Source organism: Macaca fascicularis, chromosome 13 (genome assembly GCF_037993035.2).
Source record: "Macaca fascicularis isolate 582-1 chromosome 13, T2T-MFA8v1.1".
Classification (NCBI taxonomy): domain Eukaryota; kingdom Metazoa; phylum Chordata; class Mammalia; order Primates; family Cercopithecidae; genus Macaca; species Macaca fascicularis.
In genome coordinates, this window is record NC_088387.1 from 89927542 (window position 1) to 89953317 (window position 25776).

Below are 25776 nucleotides of genomic sequence, written 5' to 3' on the forward strand. Positions count from 1 at the left end.
TCTTGGCTTCCCAAAGTGCTGGGATTACAGGCTTGAGCCACCGTGCCCAGCCCATTCATAAACCTTTTAAAAACATTATGAGTTTTTTTTGCAAATTTTTTTTTTTTTTTTTTTAGTTCATCAACTATCATTAGCGTTAGTGTATTTTATGTGTAGCCCAATACAATTCTTCTTCCAACGTGGCCCAGGGAAACCAAAAGATTGTACATCCCTTTAAATGATTTAAATGTATTACAATAGGCCTATACTTCAGAAGTTCTTTTCAGAACACAAAGGTAAGCAGGTATGCAATCTCTGTAAACCAGCCAGAACCAGTCTGTGGTTGGTGTTCCTCTGATCAGGAGAGAGTTACTGAAATCACTCTCTTCTCCAATCAAAGCTGTAGTTATGGCAGGTGGAACAGGGATTGTTAGCATTTGTGAGCTGGATGAGTTGCGAATTGTTTAATATTCACAACTATCAATATTGCTTGTCTTGAGACCAATGCATGTTTAGCTACCAAAGAAGAAAAATCTGTGGTGGTTACGGCACAGTTTATTCTTAAAAAAAAATTTTTTTTTCAAGGTACGGTCTTGCTCTGTCACCCAGGTGGGAGTGCAGTGGTGCAATCACAGTTCATTGCAGCCTTAACCTCCTGGGCTCAGTCGATCCTCATTGTTTTTTTTTTTTTGAGAGACGAGGTCTCACTATGTTGCCCAGGCTGGTCTTGAACTCCTGGGCTCAAGCAATTCTACTGCCTCCACCTTCCAAACTGTTGGGATTACAGGCATGAGCCACGACGCCCAGCCTAGGACAGTTTATTCTTTAAGTGTAGAGCTGCATGACTTAGCCTTTGCCTGGCATGGTCTTATGTCCTGTTTATAACTTGGTATTTTATTGCCATAAAATGTCTGTTCTGTTAGTCTTATGATCTCTATGTTAACAGTAATGCTGATGAGTTGTGTTCAAACCACAAAAGAGAGAGAGTATGATGATGTGTGTTTGACCTCCCATCCTGTCATGGCCAGGTCCTTTGTTTAAGTTTTTTTCCGGGGTCCCCTTAGCCCAGAGGGGATGCATTCCATTGGTGCAGGGGGGCCTAGGAATTTTAGTTTACAGCTATAATCAAGCCTGGCTGGAAATAATAGCCAGGAATACTGTGAAAATGTTAGATATATAGTTTTGCTTTATTTATTTATCTATTATTTATTTTTATAGATATGGGGGTTCAAGTGCAGTTTTTTTACATTGATATATTTCGTGGTGGTGAAATCTGAGCTTTGAGTGTAACCACCATTATCAGTTAGATAATTTCTCATCCCTTGCCTCCCTCTCACCCTCCCACCTTTCCAAGTCTCCATGTCTATTCCGCTTTCTATCTCCACGTGTACACATTATTTAGCTCCCACTTGTGAGTACATATGGTATTTGACTTTCCGTTTCTGAGTTATTTCACTTAAGATAATGGCCTCCGGTTCCATCAGTGTTGCTGCAAAAGACATGATTTCATTTTTATTAGTTTTGTTTTAAATTTTCTAGTAGTTTCTGCTAGGTGTCAGGACTTGAAAGGAAGGTAGAAGGGTGGTGGAGAGAGGTCCATGCTGGGGAAAAGTTGTCAGATTGGGAGCCATAGGGAAGATTCCCAGAGCTGTAGTCTGATTGGAAAGATATATATACACACACCTACATATATACATATATGTATGTGTTTAAATATCTTTAAAATATTTTTATTAAAAATATAAATATATTAAAAATATTTTTATTAAAAATATATTGAGAGGCTGAGGCAGGTGGATCCCCTGAAGTCGGGAGTTTGAGACCAGTCTGACCAACATGGAGAAATCCCGTCTCTACTAAAAATACAAAATTAGCCAGGCGTGATGGCGCATGCCTGTAATCCCAGCTACTGGGGAGGCTGAGGCAGGAGAATCACTTGAACCCGGGAGGTGGAGGTTGCGGTGAGCCGAGATCGTGCCATTGCACTCCAGCCTGGGCAACAAGAGTGAAACTCTGTCTCAAAAAAAGAAAAGAAAAGAGGAAAAAAAAAAAAAATATATATATATATATATGCGCAGGTTAAGCTTGTCTTCAGCAAATCCTTCTGCGAGCACCCCCATCTTTACCAATACCCAGTCCTCCCCTGCCAAGTGACACCCTGCCCTACTTCAAGTCTTGGAGGAAATCCAGCCTGTAAATTAATCACCTGCAGGAGTTAGTAGCTAATTGTGTTACAAGATTCTCATCTGGGAAATTGTAGAAGATACCCAGCCCCATTCCCACCCTAACTATTGTTTACTTAGTTGGGGCCGGGCCAGGTGACTCACACCAGTAATTCCAACACTTTGGGAGGCCAAGGCAGAGGATTACTTGAGATCAGTCTGGGCACAATAGGAAGACCCTGTCTCTACCAAAAATTAATCATCTGGGCGTGATGGTGTATGCCTGTAATCCCAGATACTCTAGAGGCTGAGGTGGGAGGATCACTTGAACCGAGGAATTTTCAGGCTGCAGCAAGGTATGATCATACCAGTGCCTGGGCAACAGAGCAAGACCCTATCTCCAAAAAGAAAAGAAAAAAAAGAATGAATGGTGGAAGATTTGGGGAATATTGTCTAACATGATGAAATTCCAGATTTTAGACTTCAGACACAGATATGTGAGGGCAATCTTTCTGGGTAAAGGGGATACTTCCCCAAATTCTGAATAACACTAAAGGAGAATGCCTGCCCTACCTGTGTAGACCAGTTTGGTTGCCCAGAGCAGGAATGCTATGTGGTGTGAAGCTATGAGAAGCAGGAACCTTGTTCTACTTAACTGTAGCAGTCTGGGGTTAGTTTCAGACACAAGCAATTTCCCACCCAGCTCTGCCTTGCTTGTCACCCTGCAGAGAAATTTTCTGTCATTTTGAGATTCTAGAATTTTTTGTACAGATAATCTTTGAAACCTCCTCCTTAATGCGGGAATCCCTTCTGTAAGATTTTGGATGTCACGAAGACTTTATTAGACTACCTTCTGTGTCAGGAAGCTCACCATCTACTCATGACAACTCTTCTTTTATACTGATCTTGTAAAGTGATCACCTGTGTGCTGAATTTGGCCTACATGGTGTTTAGAATTATTTTGTAATGTTTGCCATTTAAAAAATTATTTACTTTATTTAACTATTATTATTTTTTTGAGACAGGGTCTCACTCTGTCACCCAGGCTGGAGTGCAGTGGCACAATCTTGGCTCATTGCAACCTCCACCTCCTGGATTCAAGCAAGTCTCCTGCCTCAGAATCCCAAGTAGCTGGGATTACAGGCGCACACCACCACACCTGGCTAATTTTTGTATTTTCAGTACAGACGGGGTTTCACCATGTTGGCCAGGCTGGTTTCAAACTCCCAATCTCAAGTGATCCACCCACCTCGGCTTCCCAAAGTGCTGGGATTACAGGTGTGAGCCACTGTGCCCGGCCCTCCTTCTTTTTTGTAGAGACAAGGTCTCTCTATGTTGCTGAGGCCAGTCTTGAACTCCTGGGCTCAAGTGATCCTCCCCCTCAGCCTCGCAAACTGCTAGGATTATAGGTATGAGCCACTGCACCCAGCCAGTTTTAGAAGGATGTTTTTTGTGGGGTTTGCAGGAGAGGGTGTTGTAGATTCCTTGACATTTTTATTGTAGACAATCATGTTATCTTTGAAAAGAATGATTTTAAATTCTTCCCTTCCAATTTGTATTCCTTTTATTTTATTTTTATTTTTTGCCTTATTTCACTGACTAGGATGTGCAGTACAATGTTGAACAGGGGTGGTAGGAATGAACATCTTGTCTTGTTCCTGACCTTAGGGAGAAAGCATTCAGACTTTCACCGCTAGGTATAATGTTAAATGTAGTTTTCTTGTAGATGTCTTTTATCAAGTTGCTGAGAATTTTTTTTGTCATGAATAGATGATGGATTGTGTTAAAGGTGTTTTCTGTATCCATTTATATGATCATGTCATTTTACATGAATGGACGTTGGATTGTTTTTATAAAATTATTTTTAAATTATTTTTGAGGCAGGGTCTTGTTCTGTCACCCAGGCTGGTGTGCAGGGGCATGATCATAGCTCACTGTAGCCTTGACTTCCTGGGCTCAACAGATCCGCCCGCCTCAGCCTCTTGATTAGCTGGGACCACAAGTGTGCACTATCACATCTCGTTAATTTTTAAATTTTTTGTAGAGATGAGTTCTCACTATGTTGCCCAGGCTGGTCTCAGACTCCTGTGCTCAAGAGATTTTCCCGCCTGGGCCTCCCAAAGTGTTGGGATTACAGGTGTGAGCCACCCAGCCTGGATGCTGGATTATGTTACATGTGTTTTCTGCATCAATTTATAGGATCATGTAGTTTTTCTTTTAGACTGCCAATATAATGAATTATATGGATTGATGTCCAAATATTGAGCATCCTGCATTCCCTATATGAAACCCATTTGGAGGTGGTGTAATATTTTTTTTTTTTTTGAGACGTAATCTTGCTCTGTCACCAGGCTGAGTGCAGTGGTGCGATCTTGGCTCACTGCAACCTCCGCCTCCTGGGTTTAAGTGATTCTTCTGCCTCAGCCTCCCAAGTAGCTGGGACTACAGGCACATGCCGCCATGCCCAGCTAATTTTTGTATTTTTAGTAGAGACGGGGTTTCACCATGTTGGCCAGGCTGGTCTCGAACTCCTGACCTCGTGATCCACCTACCTTGGCCTCCAGAGTGCTGGGATTACAGGTGTGAGCCACCACACCTGCCGTAATATTCTTTTATGCATGACTAAATTCCATTTGCTATTTTGTTGAAGATTTTTGATTCTATATTCATGAATGATATTGGTCTAAAGTTTAATTTCCTTTCTTTCTTTCTTTTCGAGACAGGGTCTCACTCTGTCACCAGGGCTAGAGTGCAGTAGCGCGATCTCAGATCACTGCAACCTCCGTCTCCTGGGTTCAAGTGATTCTCCTGCCTCAGCCTCCAGAGTAGCTGGGATTACAGGAGCCTGCCACTAGGCCCAACTAATTTTTTGTATTTTTAGTAGTGATGGGGTTTCACCATGTTGGCCAGGCTGGTCTCAAACTCCTGACCTAGTGATTCGCCGGCCTTGCCCTCCCAAAGTGCTGGGATTACAGGCGTGAGCCACCTCGCCCAGCCTCAATTTTCTTTCTTTTCTTTTCCCTCCTTCCCTCCCTCCTTTCTCTCTCTATTCTGTCTCTCTCACTTTCTTTCTTTCGTTAAAGACAGTGTCTCATTCTGTCACCAAGGCTGGAGTACAGTGGTGTGATCACAGTTCATTGCAATCTTGATCTCCTGGACCCAAGCGATTATCTTGCCTCAGTCTCCTGAGTAGCCAGGACTACTCACACCTGCCACCACACCTGGGTAATTTAAAAAATATTTTGTAGGGATAGGGTCTGGATATATTGCCCAGGCTGGTCTCGAACTCCTGGCCTCAGGTGATCCTCCTACCTCTGCCCCCAAAGCACAGGGGTTATAGGAGTGAGCCACTGTGCCTGGCCTAAATTTTTTTCTTCTACATCTTTGTCTGCTTTTCATATCCAGCTAATGATGGCTTCATAAAATAAGTTGGGAATTGCTCTTTGTACTTCTATTTTCTGGAAGTGATTGTGTAGAATTGATATTATTTCTTCTTTAAATGTGTGGTAGATATGAAGGCAGTTGAAGAAGGAAAAAAATGAAAATGTGTGGCAGAATTTGCAAGCGAACGTATCTGTGCCTGCAGGTTTCTTTTTTGGGAAATTTTAGATTACAAATTCAATTTCTTTAATAGCTATAAGGCTATTCCGGTTACCTATTCCATATCTCACGACTATTGGTAGTTTGCGGTTTTCAAAAAATTGGGCAATTTCATATATGTTGTCAAATTTATGTGTGTAGATTTGTTTATATTATTCTCTAATTGTCCTTTTAATATCTGCAGTGTGTGTAGTGATATCCCCTTTTTTGTTTCTGATATTGGTAATCTGTGTCTTCTTTTGTCAGTCTTGGTAGAAATTTTCTAATTTTATTGATCTTTTCAAAGATCCAACTTTTAGCTTCATTGCTTTTTTTCTATTGTTTACATTTATAATTTTGATTTCTGGGCTGGGCATGGTGGCTCACGCCTGTAATCCTAGCACTTTAGGAGGCTGAGACCAAAGGATCACTTGTGCTCAGGAGTCCGAGACCAGCCTGGGCAACATAGTAAGATCTTGTCTCTGTTTTTAATTTTTATAATAAAGATGTAATAATTTTGATTTCCACCCTTATCTTTATTAGTTTATTTCTTCTTTCCTTTATTTTGCTCTCTTTTCTGTAATTTCTTTTTTTTTTTTCGAGACAGAGTCTCACTCTGTCTCCCAGGCTGTAGCGCAGTGGCGTGATCTCGGCTCACTGCAAGCTCCGCCTCCCGGGTTCACGCCATTCTTCTGCCTCAGCCTCCCGAGTAGCTGGAACTACAGGCGCCTGCCACCACGCCCAGCTAATTTTTGGTATTTTTAGTAGAGACGGTGTTTCATTGCGTTAGCCAGGATGGTCTCCATCTCCTGACCTCGTGATCCGCCCGCCTCGGCCTCCCAAAGTGCTGAAATTACAGGCGTGAGCCACCGCGCCGGCCTGTAATTTCTTTAGTATGCCTCAGTTGTTGATTTGAGACCTTTCCTCATTTCTAATATAAGTATGCAACGCTGTAAATGTCCCTGTAAACACTATGTTAGCTGAAGATTTTTTTTTCTTTTCACCCCTTTGTGAGTGGAGAGCTGCAGATTTTGAAGTTTTGTTCTTATTTTTAAAAATATTTTTCAAAATATTGTCAAATTTTCCTTGAGTCTTTTTTAACGCATAATTATTTAAAAGTGTGTTGTTTAATTTTCAAGTGTTTAGAAATTTCCCTGTTATCTGGGAAATCATTTGGAGAACATGCTTACAGTGAAGTACAATGCCCATTTCTTATAAAAAGTATGTTTTTATGTCTATTTCATGAGCATTTTTGGCTCATGGCGATCATTAAAATCTTTTGATTGGTAACAAAAATGACAGTAATAGTAAATGACATAGTAAATAGCAAATATCCGCTGAACAGAGTCTAATCTTCTTTCTTTTGACAGGTGGTCTGACTGACAGATTGGGTAATTTGAAGAACCTTACAAAGCTCATAATGGATAACATTAAGATGAATGAAGAAGATGCTATAAAACTAGGTCAGATTTCTGTTCTCATATGTGTATTAATGTGAGTTTGATAATAAGAGGAGTTAACTTCAGGCTGTGACACTGTGTGTCTGCACAAGGCAAGGATGTTTTTATGTACTTATGGCTACATTGGTTTCCCTAGACATATTCAAATTGTACAACACTAGATGGTAACCCTTTTGGGAAGAGAGCCCATGACGTGTTTTTAATTTCCCTCTCCCTGGCTCATTGGCTATGTTTTTATTTAAGGCATAGAAACAATATTTTAGTTTATAGTATGGTTTCATAATTGCATAGAAACAATATTTTAAAGTTTATACTATGATTTCATAATTAAGTAAAATTTCATAAATGAAATAGGACACAGGAAACAATGTGAATCAAGAAAACTTTGGGGGAAGCATGCTTTCATTCTACACTAGAGGTTGTGTTTCCCCAATCAAAAAAATGAAAAGGAAAAGGAAACTTCAGGAACACAAGCAGAACACATGGCTTACCACAGGGAACCAGGCCCTCCAGGCCAGGGAGGATTCCTGTTAAAGCTGCTTTCCTTGAATGTCCCTGTTTCCTCGTGTGTTAGATTTTTTTTTTTTTGGCTCTTTTTTTCCCTAGTTGAGTCCTCACTAAAAGGCTCCTCTCTTCCCTTCACCTTGTTCTTTCTTATTCTGCTTGCTGCCGAAAGACAACTCTATCCTATAATCAAATCATGGCTGAAGCCTGGGCACGGTGTATCACGCCTGTAATTCCAGCACTCTGGGAGGCCAAGGCGGGTGGATCACCTGAGTTCAGGAGTTCAAGACCAGCCTGGCCAACATGGTGAAACCCCATATCTACTAAAAATACAAAAATTAGCTGGGCGTGGTGGTATGCACCTATAATCCCAGCTACTTGGGAGGCTGAGGCAGGATAATCACTTGAACCCAGGAGGAGGAGGTTGCAGTGAGCCGAGATTGCTCCACTGCATTCTAGCCTGGACGACAGAGAGAGACTCCATCCCGAAACAAAAACAAAAACAAAAGCAAAATATGGCTGACTTCTTTTCTTTATATGGCCTACATGAGAATAATCAAATTAATTCAGTGTTCAATAAACATTTATTGCATGTGTATAAATTACACAGAAAATCAGAGCTGGAAGAGGATTGAGAGCATCTAATTCAACTCATTCATTTCACAGAAAACTCCACTGGAACCTAAAATAGCTTATTGACTTGCTCAAGATATTACCAACTGGCAGAAAGAGGTCAAAAAGTACCTCTCTAGGACAGCCTGCTTCTGCTATTAAGGAATCAAAATATGAACTTGACTAAACCAGTCTAATTATATTAGTAATAATTTACTCTTTATTAAAGAGTTACTGTGCTATAGATTAGACACTAGCCTAGGCAGTTTTATATACTTCATTCCACTGAATCCCCACAACAGTCCTAGTACATAGATATAATGATCCCTAAAGCTTAAGCTAAAAGATTGAATAACTTGTCCAAGTTTATAATTATTAAGTAGGGGATCCAGGAACTGACTGCAAAGCTCAGGTCATGCTCACAACCTCCAACCTGTATGTACTCCCATGACAACAATGAACATTTATTGAACATTTATTGAGCACTTACTATGTGCCACATTAAATATGTTACATACATTATCTGCAACCTTCCTGAAAACTCTGCAAGATTGATATTATTAGAATCATATATTTCTTTTCTTTTCTTTTTTTTTTTTTTGAGGCAGAGTCTCGCTCTGTTGCCCAGGCTGGAGTGCAGTAGCGAGATCGCAGCTCATTGCAACCTCTGCCTCCTGGGTTCAAGCGATTCTAATGCCTCAACCTCCCGAGTAGCTGAGATTACAGGTGTGCACCATCACACCCAGCTAATTTTTGTATTTTTAGTAGAGATGGGGGCTCTGCCATGTTGGCCAGGCTGGTCTCGAACTCCTGACCTCAGGTGATCTGCCCACCACTACCTCTCATAGTGCTGGGATTACAGGTGTGAGCCACCGTGCCTGGCCATTAAAATCATGTATTTCTTTCCTGTAGGCTACAGTACCATCAAGATAAGGCAATATTTTAATGACACAAAGTAAGGCCTAACCAATCCTAAACTGCACATTAGCTTTAGACCTAAGAATGGGGGACATTTCAGAATGTTTCCAATTGTACTGTTGATATAAGGTAAATCTTTTTTCTGGTTAAATACACTGCAGTGGATGTGGTCTTCATTTTAAAGCATCAGGCGGGACTTGTGGTCTTCATTCTAAAGCATCAGGCAGGCCCCATATCATGAGTCCCAGGCAAGAGTTTTGAGGCTGTGAACAGTTGCACTAGAAGCACTCCAAGGACCAAGTCCCCATGCTACCCCCCTGAACTCAGCCCCCCGCTGTTTAAGATTTTTGAGAAGATTGAAAGGAGAGTGCTCTAGAACACTTCATCCATCTAAAGAATTGTCGTAAGAGTATACATTGATGCCCATTAATTACAAATTTACGATAGTGTTTCTTATGCTACTAAGAGAATAACCTCCACATAAGTGATTTTTGTGTGGTCCAAGAGACTGGAAAGTGAGAGTTGAAAGAAGAACAGCTCTCTTTGACTCTTTGTAGCTTAAGGTTGCTGCAGGAAGAACATGGGAAGGTCTCTGCACAATTATTCTTTGCTTTCTTTTCAGTTCATTAATCTATGCTTAAATTGAATTAACTTGGTATCCTAATGCATTCCTTTCTCTTTTTTCAGCTGAAGGCCTGAAAAATCTGAAGAAGATGTGTTTATTTCGTTTGACCCACTTGTCTGACATTGGAGAGGGAATGGATTACATAGTCAAGTCTCTGTCAAGTGAACCCTGTGACCTTGAAGAAATTCAATTAGTCTCCTGCTGCTTGTCTGCAAATGCAGTGAAAATCCTAGGTAACTGTTGCTTCCATTAACTGAATGAGGACGGTATAACAGAACATGTGATACTATTATACTAATTCACACTAAATGTCTCAAATGGAAATTTAATTTTAAGGAAAACTGGAAAAGATAATAAAAACTTCTGGATAATAAGCAGATTGTTTTTAATGATTTTTCTCCATATTGGAATTAAAATCAACTATTGATGGATAATAGGGGATAATTTCAGAATAACTGAAGATGTAACTTTTAGAGAAAGTGAAAAGGAAGAAAATAAGAAAGAGGTGCTTGAAACTTGCCACACAACCTGTCATATAATTTACTGCCTAATAAACATTTAAATGAATGGATAAATGATTGAGAAGTGAGAGATAAAGATTTTCTTAAATGATCTCAGGCCTCTAATTCCTACCCATTGCCCTGTTAAGATGAAGTTAATGTGCATTAATGTGACAATTGAGTCTTCTGAGTTCCCAAAGGGATGCATATCGAGTATGGGGAAACTTACTGCATATTTCTGGATAAACTATACATGTGTAATTCAGACATATTTTAAAATTTAGATTTTGGAAAAGAGTGGTATAATCTTTTTAAAGTTAAACTATATAACTTCTGGGAGTCTCTAAAGATAACTAAGGAAGCCATTTGTATACTAATACAAAGTTACAGCTAGAGAAACCCACAGTTGAAAAAGGCTAGACAAGTACTGGGAATATGAGCACAATGAGCACATGCCTTTATTTCTCTGCTTACTGCTGGGCAGAGACAGGCTTAGAACTGGAAATCGCAAATGTACTCTTTTAAAGAGAAGTTCAGCAGGTTTTTTACTGTAGAGCACACAACCCAGAAGATACTTTAAGAAAAGGGCTCATATGATTGATTAAAAATAATAGCCAATATTATAACAAGAGTACATATTCATGAAAAACTTGTCTGATTTTTTTAAAAAGGAGATTTTTCTAGCCTTGACAGAAAAAACTTCACCTAGATTAAGCAAGAGTGATAACATGTGAAGAAAAGAACTAAGCAATTCTTAGCTAGACTGGTACCATTATATAATTCATGTTTGCATACAAAATAGTTTTCCATTACCTCAACATATTTATGTCTTTGTTATTCAAATACATCTTTTGTACATAGCATAAAACTGGGTCTTGCTTAAAAAAAAAGTTCTGATTATCTGATTATCTCTGCCTTTTAATTGGAGTGTTTAGTCCATTAAGATTTAATGTAATTGTTGATATGGATAAATTTGAATCTGCCATTTTGCTATTTGTTTTCTTTTTTCTCATCTTTATTTTTACTAGGTTTTTATTATTAACATCACAACAATTATGTCAATAAAATCATCTCAGTTGAGGTACACAAAACCAGCTCATTTCATTTTTGTTGTTGTTGTTCCTGTTTCTCCTGTATGATTAAGGACATTTTATAATTGAAGCAACTTTATATTTTATCTGGTCCAACTACCTCATTCTATAGAGGAAGACATTGAGGCTTAGAGATTTTTCCATGATGACATAACAACTACATCCCATGCTGCTTTAGGCTTTATGTGACCTGGAATTTATTAATCAGAACCTAGGACCAATGACTATTTGCCCATTTGGTCATAAACATGGGATTTGAGGGTTATGCCTATGCCAGTGCCTTTGGAAATAATTAAAATAACCAAGGCAAGTTATGATTTGCATTACCATTAGCAGAAAAGATAAGAACTCAGAATTATTCTAAGGATACTTCAAAATACATTTATATTTACCTGAAAACTTTTTTATTTTGGATTACTTTTTTTCCCAGCTCAGAATCTTCACAATTTGGTCAAACTGAGCATTCTTGATTTATCAGAAAATTACCTGGAAAAATATGGAAATGAAGCTCTACATGAACTGAGTAAGAATGACAATTCAGCCAAAATCAGATGCTTGAATATGTGTACTGGATAGTCGAAATACATAGCCTGGGCCCTGAGGTCTTTTATACCCATGTGTGCCTTACTAGATGCACCCTCCTTAGGAACATCATTTAGGCCTTTCCTAAACTGCCCTTAACAAACACAGGCCCATGTCTTTTAAGTCACCAGTTTACATATGCTCACTGCACTTTGAGGCGGGATCCCACCTGCTTTCCTCCTTTGAGGAGGCAACTGTCAGAGTAGCTGATGTGCAAGACAAATTTGCTTAAGGAATTGGTGATATGGATTTTTAGGTGTGACAGTGATATGTGATTATGGTTAAAAGAAAAAAAAAAGGAAAGAACTGATTCATACTGTCCATGATTTGCTTTAGAATAATACCGGGGGAATTAGGTCAGGATTAAGCAAGATTGCCCATGATTTAATGTTTTTGAAAAGTGACTTATTAGTATATATAGTTTCATTATATTCTTCTGCATAATGTTTGTATAAGCTTGAACACTTTCCATAAAAATAACCAAAAATTAAGTAGATTCTCATTGCAGATTGAGTAGGCTACAGAGCCACCAAACATAACGATCATTCCTTCCCCAACATCCCTTCGTTCTTCCTCAGTTTTGAGATCATCCAGTCCCTGAACTGCTCTTTGTTTCTTCCAGTTGACAGGCTGAACGTGCTAGAACAGCTCACTGCACTGATGCTGCCCTGGGGCTGTGATGTGCAAGGCAGCCTGACCAGCCTGTTGAAACATTTGGAGGAGGTCCCACAACTCGTCAAGCTTGGGTTGAAAAACTGGAGACTCACAGATACAGAGATTAGAATTTTAGGTAAGTACACACATACCGAGCCAAGATAAATGGATTTGGCCCTTAAAAAGTTCTTGAGTTGGCTTTGCTTATTTTGCCCCCTTATTTTATTTTGCTTCCTCTTTTTTTTTAAATATAAGTATGTCTAAGGAATTCATTCATGTTAGAGTAAGAAGACTTAAAACACCGGCCTTCCTTCAGGTTGTAAGCCCTTTACCTACAGAATTAAATGGAAAGCATTCACAGTATCCAGTAAGATGTATTATATTAGTCATAGTTCTTACTAGCCTTAACTTTCTGAAATTCAGCAACGCCCCTCCCTCCAATATCAGGAAATATTTTCAAGTTACTTATTGGGTATTCAACACTATATATAAAGGTGAATGTAGCTGTATCTAAATAGAGTCACCAAATATCTTTAAATAACTGTAATATTCTCCAGAAACAAATAGATCTATATAAATGACTGAAGGCACCACCAACCTCAGGCAGTTGATGAAAGAAGCCCTCATACTCTCTGCATTAGTTTTCAATCTGTGCATAACATATGGCCTCAAAACATAATGGCTTAAAACAATAACCATTATCTCACAGTTTCTGTGGTTCAGGAACTTGGGAGTTCAGCAGGTTAGCTCTGGCTTGACCTCTCTCATGAGAGGGGCTGCTGGAGGATGTCCTTCCAAGGTAACTTCTCACATGGTTGGCAAGTTAACACTGGCTGTTGGCTGGAGGCCTCACGTCCTCATCACTAGACCTCTTCACAGGCTGTGAGTGTCTGCACAACACGGCAGCCCACTCATTTCTGGTCACTTCTGACATATCCCACTGGTTGCACAAGTTATTCCAATCCAGCATATGGAAACATGAATACAAAGAGGTCAGGCTCATCAGGGTCAACTTGGAGGCTATCATACTAAAGCCAAGGACTTATGAAGACAGCCTCTATCACCTTCATTTCTCTTACAGATTGTCTAGAATGTGTTTAGTTTATGTAACATACAATTTATTAAACTTTTTTTTGTTTTTTGGTTTTTTTAGGCGGAGTCTCGCTCTGTCGCCCAGGCTGGAGTGCAGTGGTGCGATCTTGGCTCACTGCAAGCTCCGCCTCCTGGGTTCACGCCATTCTCCTGCCTCAGCCTCCTGAGTAGCTGGGACCACAAACGCCTGCCACCATGCCTGGCTAATTTTTTTTTTTTTTTTTTGTATTTTTAGTAGAGACGGGGTTTCACCGTGTTAGCCAGGATGGTCTCCATTTCCTGACCTCGTGATCCACCCGCCTCGGCTTCCCAAAGTGCTGGGATTACAGGTGTGAGCCACCGTGCCCGGCCACATTTAAACTGTTTTTAAGTGTAAAAGCTTTGTGGCATTAAGTACATTCATATTATTGTGCCACCGTCACAACATCCATCTCCAGAGCTTTTTCATCTTCCCCAACTAAAATTCTGTACCCATTAAACATTAACTCCCATCTGCTGCTCTTTTTAGAACCTTCTTTCCTGGAGATTCATACCTAAGTCCTTAGGCTGCCCGAGGGTTTGCCTTCCTAATGGTGCTTCAAGTTCTGGATCTTTCCTTCCTTTAATTCCTAACTTCACGTCCATCCACTCCCTCAACCCATTAACTCACATCATTCTGGTGTCATTCCTTCAGGCCCTTCCTCTATTTTAGGTTATACTAGAGTCAGGTGGCTTCTGTGACAGGCTAATTAGCTAGCTGATAAATAATCCCTCTTAGGTAACCTCATACCTTAAGTGAGTTGGAAAGGATGTGTCTTTTCCAAGAGGCCCTTGGAGAATATATAGATTTAGAATTCATGTTGGGGAGGCGTTTTTAGGTTGAGGTTTTTTAGCATCCTTTAAATCTTTAGGTAGCTGCCTACTTTGTCCACTCCCAAGGCTGGCCATTGAGACCAGAGAAGGAGATGGTGTGCTTAATGAAATAAACTGAGCTAGGCAATAATTTGTAATTTGTTATTTGTTGAGACAGAGTCTCGCTCTGTCTCCCAGGCGGGAGTGCAGTGGCTTGATCTTGGCTCACTGCAAGCTCTGCCTCCCCGGTTCAAGTGATTCTCCTGCCTCAGCCTAGTAGCTGGGATTACAGGCACGCTCCACCACCCGGCTGATTGTTGTATTTTTAGTAGAGATGGGCTTTTGCCATGATGGCCAGGCTGGTCTCAAACTCCTGACCTCAAGTGATCCACCAGCCTCGGCCTCCCAAAGTGCTGGGATTACAGGCAAGAGCCTCACCGGGCCCTCAGTTTTTTTAAAAAAAGAATTTGTGAACCGGGCATAGTAGCTTACACCTGTAATCCCTGTGCTTTGGGAGGCTGGGGTGGGAGGACTGCTTGCAGCCAGGGGCTCAAGAGCAGCCTGAGCAACACAGGCAGACCCCGTCTGTACAAAATACTTTTTTAAAAAATTAGGCCGGGCGCAGGGGCTCAAGCCTGTAATCCCAGCACTTTGGGAGCCCGCGGCGGGCGGATCACGAGGTCAGGAGATTAGGAACATCCTGGCTAACACGGTGAAACCCCGTCTCTACTAAATATACACAAAATTAGCCGGCCGTGGTGGCAGGCGCCCAGCTACTCCGGAGGCTGAGGCAGGAGAATGGCCTGAACCTGGGAGGCAGAGCTTGCAGTGAGCCGAGATGGCGCCACTGCACTCCAGCCTGGTCGACAGAGCGCGACTCTGTCTCAAAACAAACAAAAAAAATTAGCTGGGAGTGTTGGCACATGCCTGTAGTCCTAGCAATTTAGCAGACTGAGGAGGGAGACAATCCCTTAAGCCCAGGAGGTTAAGGTTGTTGTGAGCTATGCTCGTGCCACTGCACTCCAGCCTGGGTGACAAAGACCCTGTCTCTTAAAAAAAAAAAAAAGGCAATTCAGTAAGAAGATATAATCATTATATATACACACACACACATATTATACCCACACATATATATACACACATATACATGTATATACACACAGACTACACACACACACACACACACACACACACACACACACACACACACACATATATATGCCCCCAACACTGAAGAATCTACATATATAAAGCAAATATTGTTAGAGCTAAAGAGAGACATACAACCCAATACAACAATAGCTGGAGACTCAACACCCCATTTACAGCATTGGACAGATCTCCCAGACAGAGAATCAACAAAGAAACATCAGACTTAATCTGCACTATACACCAAATGGACCTATGAGATATTTATAGAGCATTTCTTCCAACAGCTGCAGAATACACATTCTTCTCCTTAGCACATGGATTATTCTCAAGGATAGACCACATGTTAGGCCACAAAATAAGTCTTTAAAAATCGCCCCACATTGAAACCTGATTCAAGTATCTTCTTTTACCATAATAGAATAAAACTAGAAATCAATAACCAGAGAAACTTTGGAAACTATACAAACGTATGGAAATTAAACAGTATGCTCTGGAATGACAAGTGTGCCAATGAAGAAATTCAGAAGGAAATTGAAAAATTTCTTGAAATAGGCTGGGTGTGGTGGCTCATGACTATAATCCCAGCACTTTGAGAGGCCAAGGTGGGAGGACTGCTTGAGCCCAGAAGTTTGAAACCAGCCTGGGCAATATGCTAACATGTCATCTCTACAATTAAAAAAATATATATATAGATAGATAGATAGATAGATAGATAGATAGATAGATAATTTAAAATTTCTTGAGACAAATGAAAATGGAAACACAACATACCAAAACCTATGGGATACAGTGAAAGCAGTATGTTCCCTCCTTCCCTCCCTCCCTCCCTTTCTTTCTTTTCTTTCTTTTTCTTTCTTTCTTTTCTTTCTTTCCTTTCTTTCTTTCTGTCTCTCTTTCCTTCCTTCCTTCCTTCCTTCCTTCCTTCCTTCCTTCCTTCCTTCCTTCCTTCCTTCCTTCCCTCCCTCCCTCCCTCCTTCCTTCCTTCCTTCCTTGCTCTCGCCCTCCCTCCCTCCCTCCCCCCTCTCTTTCTCTCTTTCTTTCGAGACAGGGTCTCCCTGTTGCCCAGGCTGGAGTGCAGAGATGTGATCACAGCTCACTAGCCTTGAACTTCTGGGCTCAAAGGATCCTCCTTCCTCAGCCACCCAAGTAGCTGGGACTAGAGGCTATTATGCTCTGCTAATGGACCTTCCTCTTCAATGACCTTACCTTCCATTCTCCTTCATCCATTCATTCTATGAGCATGCAATGACTAGATTATGATAAGCCACTTAAAATTGTTCTACCTGCAAAATAATAAATGCAGATATCCCATTCTCACACCACAACCTCCTGTATTTCTATCCACTCCTAATCACCAGTTCTTTTACTTCACTGGGACTTCCAGTCTGTCGATCCCACTACCTTCTACCTATTTTTCAGGCCCTTTCTATTTTGACTTCCCTTCCTACCTAGTTTCAACTCCATCTTCCATCCCTGCAAACATTCTTGTCTTTAACAGCTGAAATTCTCATGGCCCACAGTAGCATGAGTCAGTTCAGGCAATGACTTTGAGTGATGGATGTGTGATAGATGCAATGGTGAAATGAAGAGTATAATGAGAGATACAGTCTAATTAAAGAAAGACTACCTAATGAGATGCAGGGAGAACATGAGATGTGGAATGTGAGGTATGAAATGAAATACAGTAGATGGGGTGTACTTTCCTGACAAAATTCCAGGCCTGGATTGTCCTTAAATTTCCCTTTTTAGAATTTCATAACTACACTCAGGATGCAGGGGAAAAACTGCAAACTTTGGGAGATAAATACAAGTTCATGCTGGCAAATTTCAACGAAAATATTTAGAAGTGAATGGTAAGAAATGCTGTATATCAAAACTTGTGGCATGCTGCAAAAGGCAGCAAAAAATAGTAACTTCACAGTGGAGAAAGCTGTTGACACTGCCTCGGTCAGGTGAACAAGGTCAACATTAACAGTGGTAATTCATGTTGATAGTATGTACCTAGATATGACATGACAAAAATAGTACTTTACCTCTATGATCTTCCTCCCCAAAGATCCATATCCCCCATCTAATGATGATAAAAATATCAAACAATCCTAACTGAGGGACTTCTACAAAAAACTGACCAGTATTCCTTGAAACTGTCAAGGAAATCAAAACCAAGGTGATTGTGAGAAATTGTCGTAAGCATGAGGAACCTAAAGAGACATGACGATGAAATGTAATGTGCTAACCTGGATGAGTTCCTGCAACAGAAAAAAAGACATTTGGTCAAAACTAAGGAAATCTGGCTGGGTGCGGTGGCTCACGCCTGTACTCCCAGCACTCTGGGAGGACGAAGTGGGCAGATTGCTTGAGCCCAGGAGTCCGAGCCCAGTCTGAGCAACATGGCAAAACCCAATCTCCAAAAAATTAACTTGGTGTGGCAATGTACGCCTGCAGTCCCAGCTACCTGGCAGGCTGAGGTGGGAGGATGGCTTGAGCTCAGGAAGTTGAGGCTGCAGTGAGCTGTGATCATGCCACTGCATTGCAGCTTGGGTGACAGAGTGACACCCAGTCTCAAAAAAAAAAAAAAAAAGGAGAAGAGAGAGAAAGAAAATACAACCTATAGAATGTGAAAAAAAAATTTGCCAATCACATTATCTGATAAAGGACTTCCATCTTGAATATATAAAAAACTCTTATGGCCGGGTGCCCTGGCTCATGCCTGTAATACCAGCACTTTGGGAGGTCAAGGCGGGTGGATCACAAGGTCAGGAGTTCGAGACCAGCCTGGCCAATGTGGTGAAACCCCGTCTCTACTAAAAATACAAAAAAAATAAGCCAGGCGTAGTGGCACATGCCTGTAATCCCAGCTACTCGGGAGGCTGAGGCAGAAGAATGGCTTGAATCTGGGAGGCGGAGGTTGCAGTGAGCCGAGATCGCACCACTGCACTCCAGCCTGGGCGACAGAGCGAGACTTCGTCTCAAAAAAAAAAAACAAAAAAACAAAAAACCACAGAAAACAAAACAAAAAACTCTTACAACTCACTGATAAAAATACAAATAACCCAATTTGTAAAATGGGCAAGAATCTGAACAGACGTTTCACCAAGGAAGATATTTAAATTGCAAAGTAAATACCAGAAAACATAATCAATATCATTAGGGTAATAATGTAAACCAAAAGTACAATGAGATACCACCTGAGACCCACTAGGGATGGTTATTATTTTTTATTAAAAGATATACAATAACAAGTGTTGTTGGCAAGCATATGGAGACATTGGAATCTTCATACGCTGGTAGTTGAGCTCAGGAAGTTGAGGTTGCAGTGAGCTGTGATCATGCCACTGCATTGCAACTTGGGTGACAGAGTGACACCCAGTCTCAAAAAAAAAGAAAGGGAGGGAGGGAGGGAGGAAAGAAGGAAGGAAGGAAAGGAAGGAAAGAAGGAATGAAGGGAAGGAAGGAAGGAAGGAAGGAAGGAAGGAAGGAAGGAAGGAAGGAAGGAAGGAAGGAAGGAAAGAAAGAAGGAAGGAAGGAATACCAGCACTTTGGGAGGTCCAGGCGGGTGGATCACAAGGTCAGGAGTTCAAGACCAGCCTGGCCCACATGAAACCCTGTCTCTACTAAAAATACAAAAATTAGCCAAGCGTGGTGGCATATGCCTGTAATCCCAGCTACTCGGGAGGCTGAGGCAGGAGAATTGCTTGAAACTGGGAGGCGAAGGTTTCAGTGAGCTGAGATCGCACTACTGTACTCCGGCCTGGGATACAGAGTGAAACTCTGTCTTGAAACAAACAAACAAAAAACAACGAATAAACACAATCTCTCTTAATATTTCCTGGCAATCTTACTGTGTTTCTATATTCAACACTCTATGTAAACTATTTCACACTTTTTTCTCCTCAATCAGTACTCAGCGTCTCCTATTTCACAGAGGATGTGATTGTTATTTTTTCTCTCCTTCTCCTGTGGAGCTGATAGTAGGTTTCTCTTCTCCTACCTAAGCACAGTCTCTTTAGCAGTGCTTGAGATGCCAGCCTCACCCTCACTCCGGTTCAGGGACATCATTTTATTGATTGTGCCTCTTGTTACTGGCTCCCTCCTGTCAGTTTTTAAAGTTGCTCAAATCTCTTCCATTTTAAATAAAACTCTCCCTGAGTCCTATCTTCCTTCTTTGGTTATCATTCTATCTCTCCTCTCCTTCAAGGTAAAAGCTCTAAAACAAATTTGATGTACCCTTATGACATCTCCACTTCCTGACCATCTCCTACTTCCTACTCATTGCATGACTCTCTACAACCCTCCAATGTGGCTGAATTTCAATAGACACTTTCAGAAGTGTTTAATTTACTTGATTCCTCTGCAGGAGTTGACACTGAGCACTCACTTCTTTTCAAAACATTCTCTTGACCTCCATGCCACCTTGGCTACTTCTAAGTCTTCTTTTCAATGGCGATTCCTCTACCCAGATATTAAATGTTCCTAGTTTTCCTTAAAGCTTGGTCTAGACTATCTGGTCTTCTTCCTCAGAGATTGCATTTGATCTCCAAGCTTTGCCATGTTTTGCTCGACTCCCAAAATTTTGTTTCTTACCCATCAGCAATCTGAGACTACAACATAAAAATCATTGCTAGCTCAGGTATCTATTTCACCTGCTTGTTTGTTTTGTTTCAGGCTGGAGTGCAGTGGCGCGATCTTGGCTCACTGCAACCTCTGCTTCCCGGGATTCTCTGTTCTCTATCTGCTTCTCCGAATCTCGTGATTTTCCTGCCTCAGCCTCCTGAGTAGCTGGGATTACGGGTCCATGCTGCCACACCGGGTAATTTTCGTATTTTTAGTAGAGACGGGGCTTCATCGTGTTGGCCAGGCTGGTCTCAAACTCCTGACCTCAAGTGATCTGTCTGCTTCGGCCTCCCAAAGTGCTGGGCTTACAGGCATGAGCCACCACTCCCAACCAATTTCACCCGCTCTAACAAAACCCTTTGTTAAATGGCATCTTTCAACTTGGATGTTCGAAGCTGAACTCTGCTCTCCAGCCTGTTCTCAAAAAGAGAGCTCATGCCTGTAATCCCAGCACTTTGTGAGGCCCAGGTGGGTGAATCATTTGAGGTCAGGAGTTCAAAACCAGCCTGGCCAACATGGTAAAACCCCGTCTCTACTAAAAATACAAAAATTAGCTGGGCATAGTGCACATACTTATAATCCCAGCTACACAGGAGGCTGAGTTGGGAGGATCACTTGAGCCAGGGGGGTAGAGTTTGCAGTGAGCTGAGATCGTGCCACTGCACTCCAGCCTGGGCGACAGAGCCAGAACCTGTCTCAAAAAAAGAAAAAAAAAAGAAAAAAAAAAAAAAAAGCCATCACAGACCCTGTTCATGTTCTAGAAGCTCATGTTCTATAAGTGCCCAAATCCTGGGCGCAATCATTCTGCTGTATAGATCCCACTATCATATTTTATTTTCCAAAAGCTCTTTCTTAGCGTCTTGTTGTTGAGTAGATGCAGTCTACTGAAAAACTTAGGATCTCTGAAAAACTTACGTCTTTGGAGTTTGATTTTTCTCGTTTTCTATGGTGCCTCATTTCTTTGGGAGTTGTTTGGCTTTTAGTTTCAGTCTTCCTTGTGGGAGGCTGTTGTCAAATGTCTGGTAATCCTATACTGTCCTCTTCACATTTGAGAGTGAGACACAAGTTGATAGGGAGTTCGGTGTCTAAGGGAGGCAGTGATTTTTTGACAGGCTAACTTCACTAGGGGGTGATTGGGCAAGCAAAATGGCCCCTTCTTTGTAGGGCCTTTTCCTGGGGAGCAGTTCCATTTCTCCTAAGAATCCTCCAGTCTTCCTCCTGGAGCATATAAGCCCAGTTGCAAGTGTTCTGGGAACAAAGTGGAGTGGGAAAGCCTATTGCTTTTGTGTGCTCCCAGGGTACCCTGACCTACCATAGTACCACCAGCCATCTAATTACTTGATAATGCATGTCTTCACACTGTTTTGTAAGCCCAATGAGACAGGGACCACGTCTGTTGTTTGCACATATCCTCAGCACCCAGCATAATCCGCGGCACATAGTAGCACTAAAGATGGTGCTGAATGAATAAACAGTGAGAGCTCTGGTACTGGTTCAGGTGAGCCACAGGACAATACAAATGACAGTTGTGTTTGGGATACAGGAACCCCCAAGAATCAGAAGCCTTCTACCCAGGGCATTTGAGATTTCTCCTGGAATTCTAATCAAGCCATTTGCACTCTACACAGCCCACATACAGCCTATGGCTCTAAATGTCATAGATTCTGTTTCTCTCGGATCTATTCTGCTCCTCATAACATAAGCACTGCAGATTAAATGAACAAAAGGCATGCCCTTGGCTTATGACAAATATTGTTTGTTCTTGGTTCCTGCACTAATAATTCTAATAATTATCTAAGAAACTCTCTTAAATTGATGATAAGATCCTTATACCTTAGTAGATAACCAGTATAAATTGCTCACCCTCTGAGGGTGGAATGGGCTTTAAATTCTTTTTAAATTTCTTTTAGGTGGTGAAAATATATTCTGCTAGCTGAGAAGGAGAAAAAAGTTGATCTTTGGGGAAGGAGCTTTAAATAGACACACAACTGGCAACCAGCATTTGGACTGAGTGCATGCCATGCTGGGAAGCATATGGAGGAGGGGCAAAGGCAGAAAGGACATGAAGATGAGATGGAAGAGAGAGCAGGGAGAAAGCCACCCTCCAAGGAACAGAGGAGGAAGGAGGGGAAAGCGAGGACCTATGTAGTATTTGGGCTGGGCACAGGCTAAGCTATGATAACAGAGACCCAACTATACCATGGCTTACGGAAGGCAGAACTTGATTCTCTCTCATGTTAACAGTCCAGAAATGAGCAGTCCAGGCAGGTGGGGTGGTTTTCCTCTGTGCAGTCTTTCAGGTCCAGATAACTCCTCTATTCCTTAGAGTGTTATTTTTGGCTTTATGGCCATAGCTAGGTCATTGCTCTGTGATCATTTCAACCTAGCAGAAGAGGGGAAAAGCAGAAAAGTGACATGGAAGTTGCACACATCACTTCTGCCTATACTTCCTTGGCAAAAATTTAGCCACACCTAACAGCAAGGGAGGCTGGGATATGAGTGGCCATATGCCCAAATAAAACCCTGTAACTAAGGAATAAGGAGAGAGAGTTTTGGGAACAACTAGCAGTCTGTCTCACTTTTCTTTTCTTTTCTTTTTCTTTTTTTGAAATGGAGCTTCGCTCTTGTTACCCAGGCTGGAGTGCAATTGTGTGATCTCTGCTCACCGCAACCTCCGCCTCCTGGGTTCAAGTGATTCTCCTGCTTCAGCCTCCCAAATAGCTGGGATTACAGGCATGCACTACCACGCCCGGCTAATTTTGTATTTTTAGTAGAGACAGGGTTTCTCCATGTTGGTCAGGCTGATCTCGAACTCCTGACCTCAGGTGATCCGCCCACCTTGGCCTCCCAAAGGGCTGGGATTACATGTGTGAGCCACTGCACCCGGCCTCTGTCTCACTTTTCAAATAAATAAAAGCAGCAAAGAAGGCCCAAAGGTGGTGTCAGTGACACTGACCATGGGTAAGAGACATGAAGGCAGAACCCTGTGAATCATCTCCTTACCTGGCTTTGCCCACTTTAGCTGCTAGCATCTTGACCACGGTCAGGCAGGGTCAATCACTTTAGGTGTCTGTAAAGAAGAACCTGAAGAGCTTTCAAAACTCAAGACCTTATGATGGTGATGAAAACATTGGCTGACATTGACTAAAGACACATACTAGAACGTACTTAGTTGCACTGAACTAACTACAAAAGGCCACGCAGTGACATCAGACACGAAACTCACAGATCTCCTCACTACGGAGCTGGTAAACACACTTACTGAAAGTGGGTAAAGGTACAGTTTCAGTGCATAACTAGGTTGACCTCACCCACGTAAGCTGGTCAGACAAGACTGTCCATTTCTGTCATTAAGCCCTCATTACTGGTAGCAGATAGCTTTTAGTCTTTGCTTGCTAACCTTAAGATTGTATGGCACTGAACCTTTCCTTCTTTAACTTCAACTCTTTAGTGGTCTTCTCACTGAGACAATGGAAAGGAACTTTTAAAACCTCTTTTCCTACTTGGAATCCAAAGTGAATCATGGACCTTCATTTCCATAAGGGTCAGTTTCTGGAACATTATCTAATATTACACATCTCCCAAGAAACACAAAGAAAAAAGTTTAATATACAACAAATTAACCCTCCAAAGTTGGGTGAGGTACACTAAGACTAAGATGAGCTCAGAGGAGCTGAGTAATGTAGATCGATAAGCCAGGCATACATCTTCTGCAATTTGTGTGTGATACTCTGGAATATAAACATGTAAGTAATAGAATTCCCTTGTCCAGTCTGCCTGACTGTCCACTCTGTACTTCAAGGTGAACTTAGTCATCCAGAGAAGGCCAGGTAGGGGGGTAGGGCTAACGCTTTGCATAATTTAATATGCATAATTAACAGAGCTAGCTTTGTGAAATCCTAATGTTGTATACTGGCCAATCTGCATGATGGTACATGACCTGAAAGAAAGGTGTTTTTTCTTATTGCAAGACTCACTTGAGTTCCAGTACCACTTAAACTAGTAACATGGGATAAAGAATGAAACTAAATTATTTGTGTGTATGTGTATATACACATACACATATACATACAAAGGAGATATATGTGTGTGTGTGTGTGTATGCATTCTTTGTATATCAGAAAGACAGAATATCCACCTACCCTCTGTAGGAAATACTTTAGGTGCCCTATTCTGTAAGGAATGGAGGAACTTCCTGAAGAGGCTCGGGAGGTTTACATATAAACAGATAAACGAAAACACCCAAATCTTTAGATACTGAAGGAGGCTCACTTACTCAAGTTTACAGTTAGGAACATACCCAAAGAAACAACAGTTAGGTAGTATTTACTGCTTCAGAAGAGGAAACGACCTAATATTGCCAAAGATTGACTCCAGTTTTGAAAACAAGTACTGAATATTTAATTGCATCGCTCACACATCAATTTTAAAGCAAACTTCCCTTTCCTAGGAATAAGGAAAAGGAAAAAAAATGTAATTCACTTATATATTGTTGCTACCTCACTATGAATCACTATTTATCAGATTCCCTTATACTCTAGGAAAAATATAATTTGTAAATATAATAGACCATATTCACAATCACTGCCCTAGCTATAGAGAATTATATTAATAATTTGTTTCTGAGGCAAAGCACTAGTTCAAACATGACCATTTCAAAGTGGAAAAAAAAGTATGTAAAATAAATGTAGAACCTATTTCTCTTTTTTTTAAAAAAATTTTTCTTCCAACTAATATACTTATTTCTTTACCCAGGTGGATTTTTTGGAAAGAACCCTCTGAAGAACTTCCAGCAGTTGAATTTGGCAGGAAATTGTGTGAGCAGTGATGGATGGCTTGCCTTCATGGGTGCATTTGAGAATCTTAAGCAATTAGTGTTTTTTGACTTCAGTACTAAAGAATTTCTACCTGATGCAGCATTAGTCAGAAAACTTAGCCATGTGTTATCCAAGTTAACTTTTCTGCAAGAAGCTAGGCTTGTTGGGTGGCAATTTGATGATGATGATCTCAGTGTTATTAAAGGTGCTTTTAAACTAGTAACTGCTTAAATAAAGGGCACTTGAAGCCAGTAAGTGCTCTGGGACCTCATTACTTTAAGCCTGGTGGTTAAAAAATCTTGCAAAAGGATGCCAAAGAAGATAAGGAAGCGGAAAGAAGTTTAATTCGATGATTAAAAACATGCAACAGTTTTGTGTCTTAGCTCTCCTACTAGGATTATTGGCTCCTTGAAGGAATTCTCGTTCATCTTTGTGTTACCTTTGGTCTGGGTCACACCAACTGGTGTACTGAATGCATATTAACTTACTATAATGCCTGGCATGTAACAGATTCTCAACAATAGTCTCAATAAATATTTGTTGAATATGAGATGATTAAATTATTAATAAATAGCTACTGAATAAAGAAACAAAGATTATTTAA

At 41.0% G+C, this 25776-nt stretch overlaps 1 protein-coding gene across 1 annotated transcript in view; it reads left to right on the forward strand.

Annotated features, from left to right (window-relative positions):
• The window catches only part of NLRC4 (NLR family CARD domain containing 4), a 40957-nt gene extending 15191 nt beyond the window's left edge, over positions 1-25766 (forward strand). The window contains exons 5-9 of the mRNA XM_005576167.5: positions 7091-7183; positions 9902-10072; positions 11861-11953; positions 12635-12802; positions 25111-25766. Coding sequence (XP_005576224.3) covers positions 7091-7183; positions 9902-10072; positions 11861-11953; positions 12635-12802; positions 25111-25403 — 818 coding nt within the window. The 3' untranslated portion in view covers positions 25404-25766. The remainder of the gene's footprint in view (positions 1-7090; positions 7184-9901; positions 10073-11860; positions 11954-12634; positions 12803-25110) is intronic.
• Positions 25767-25776: the final 10 nt, after the last annotated feature.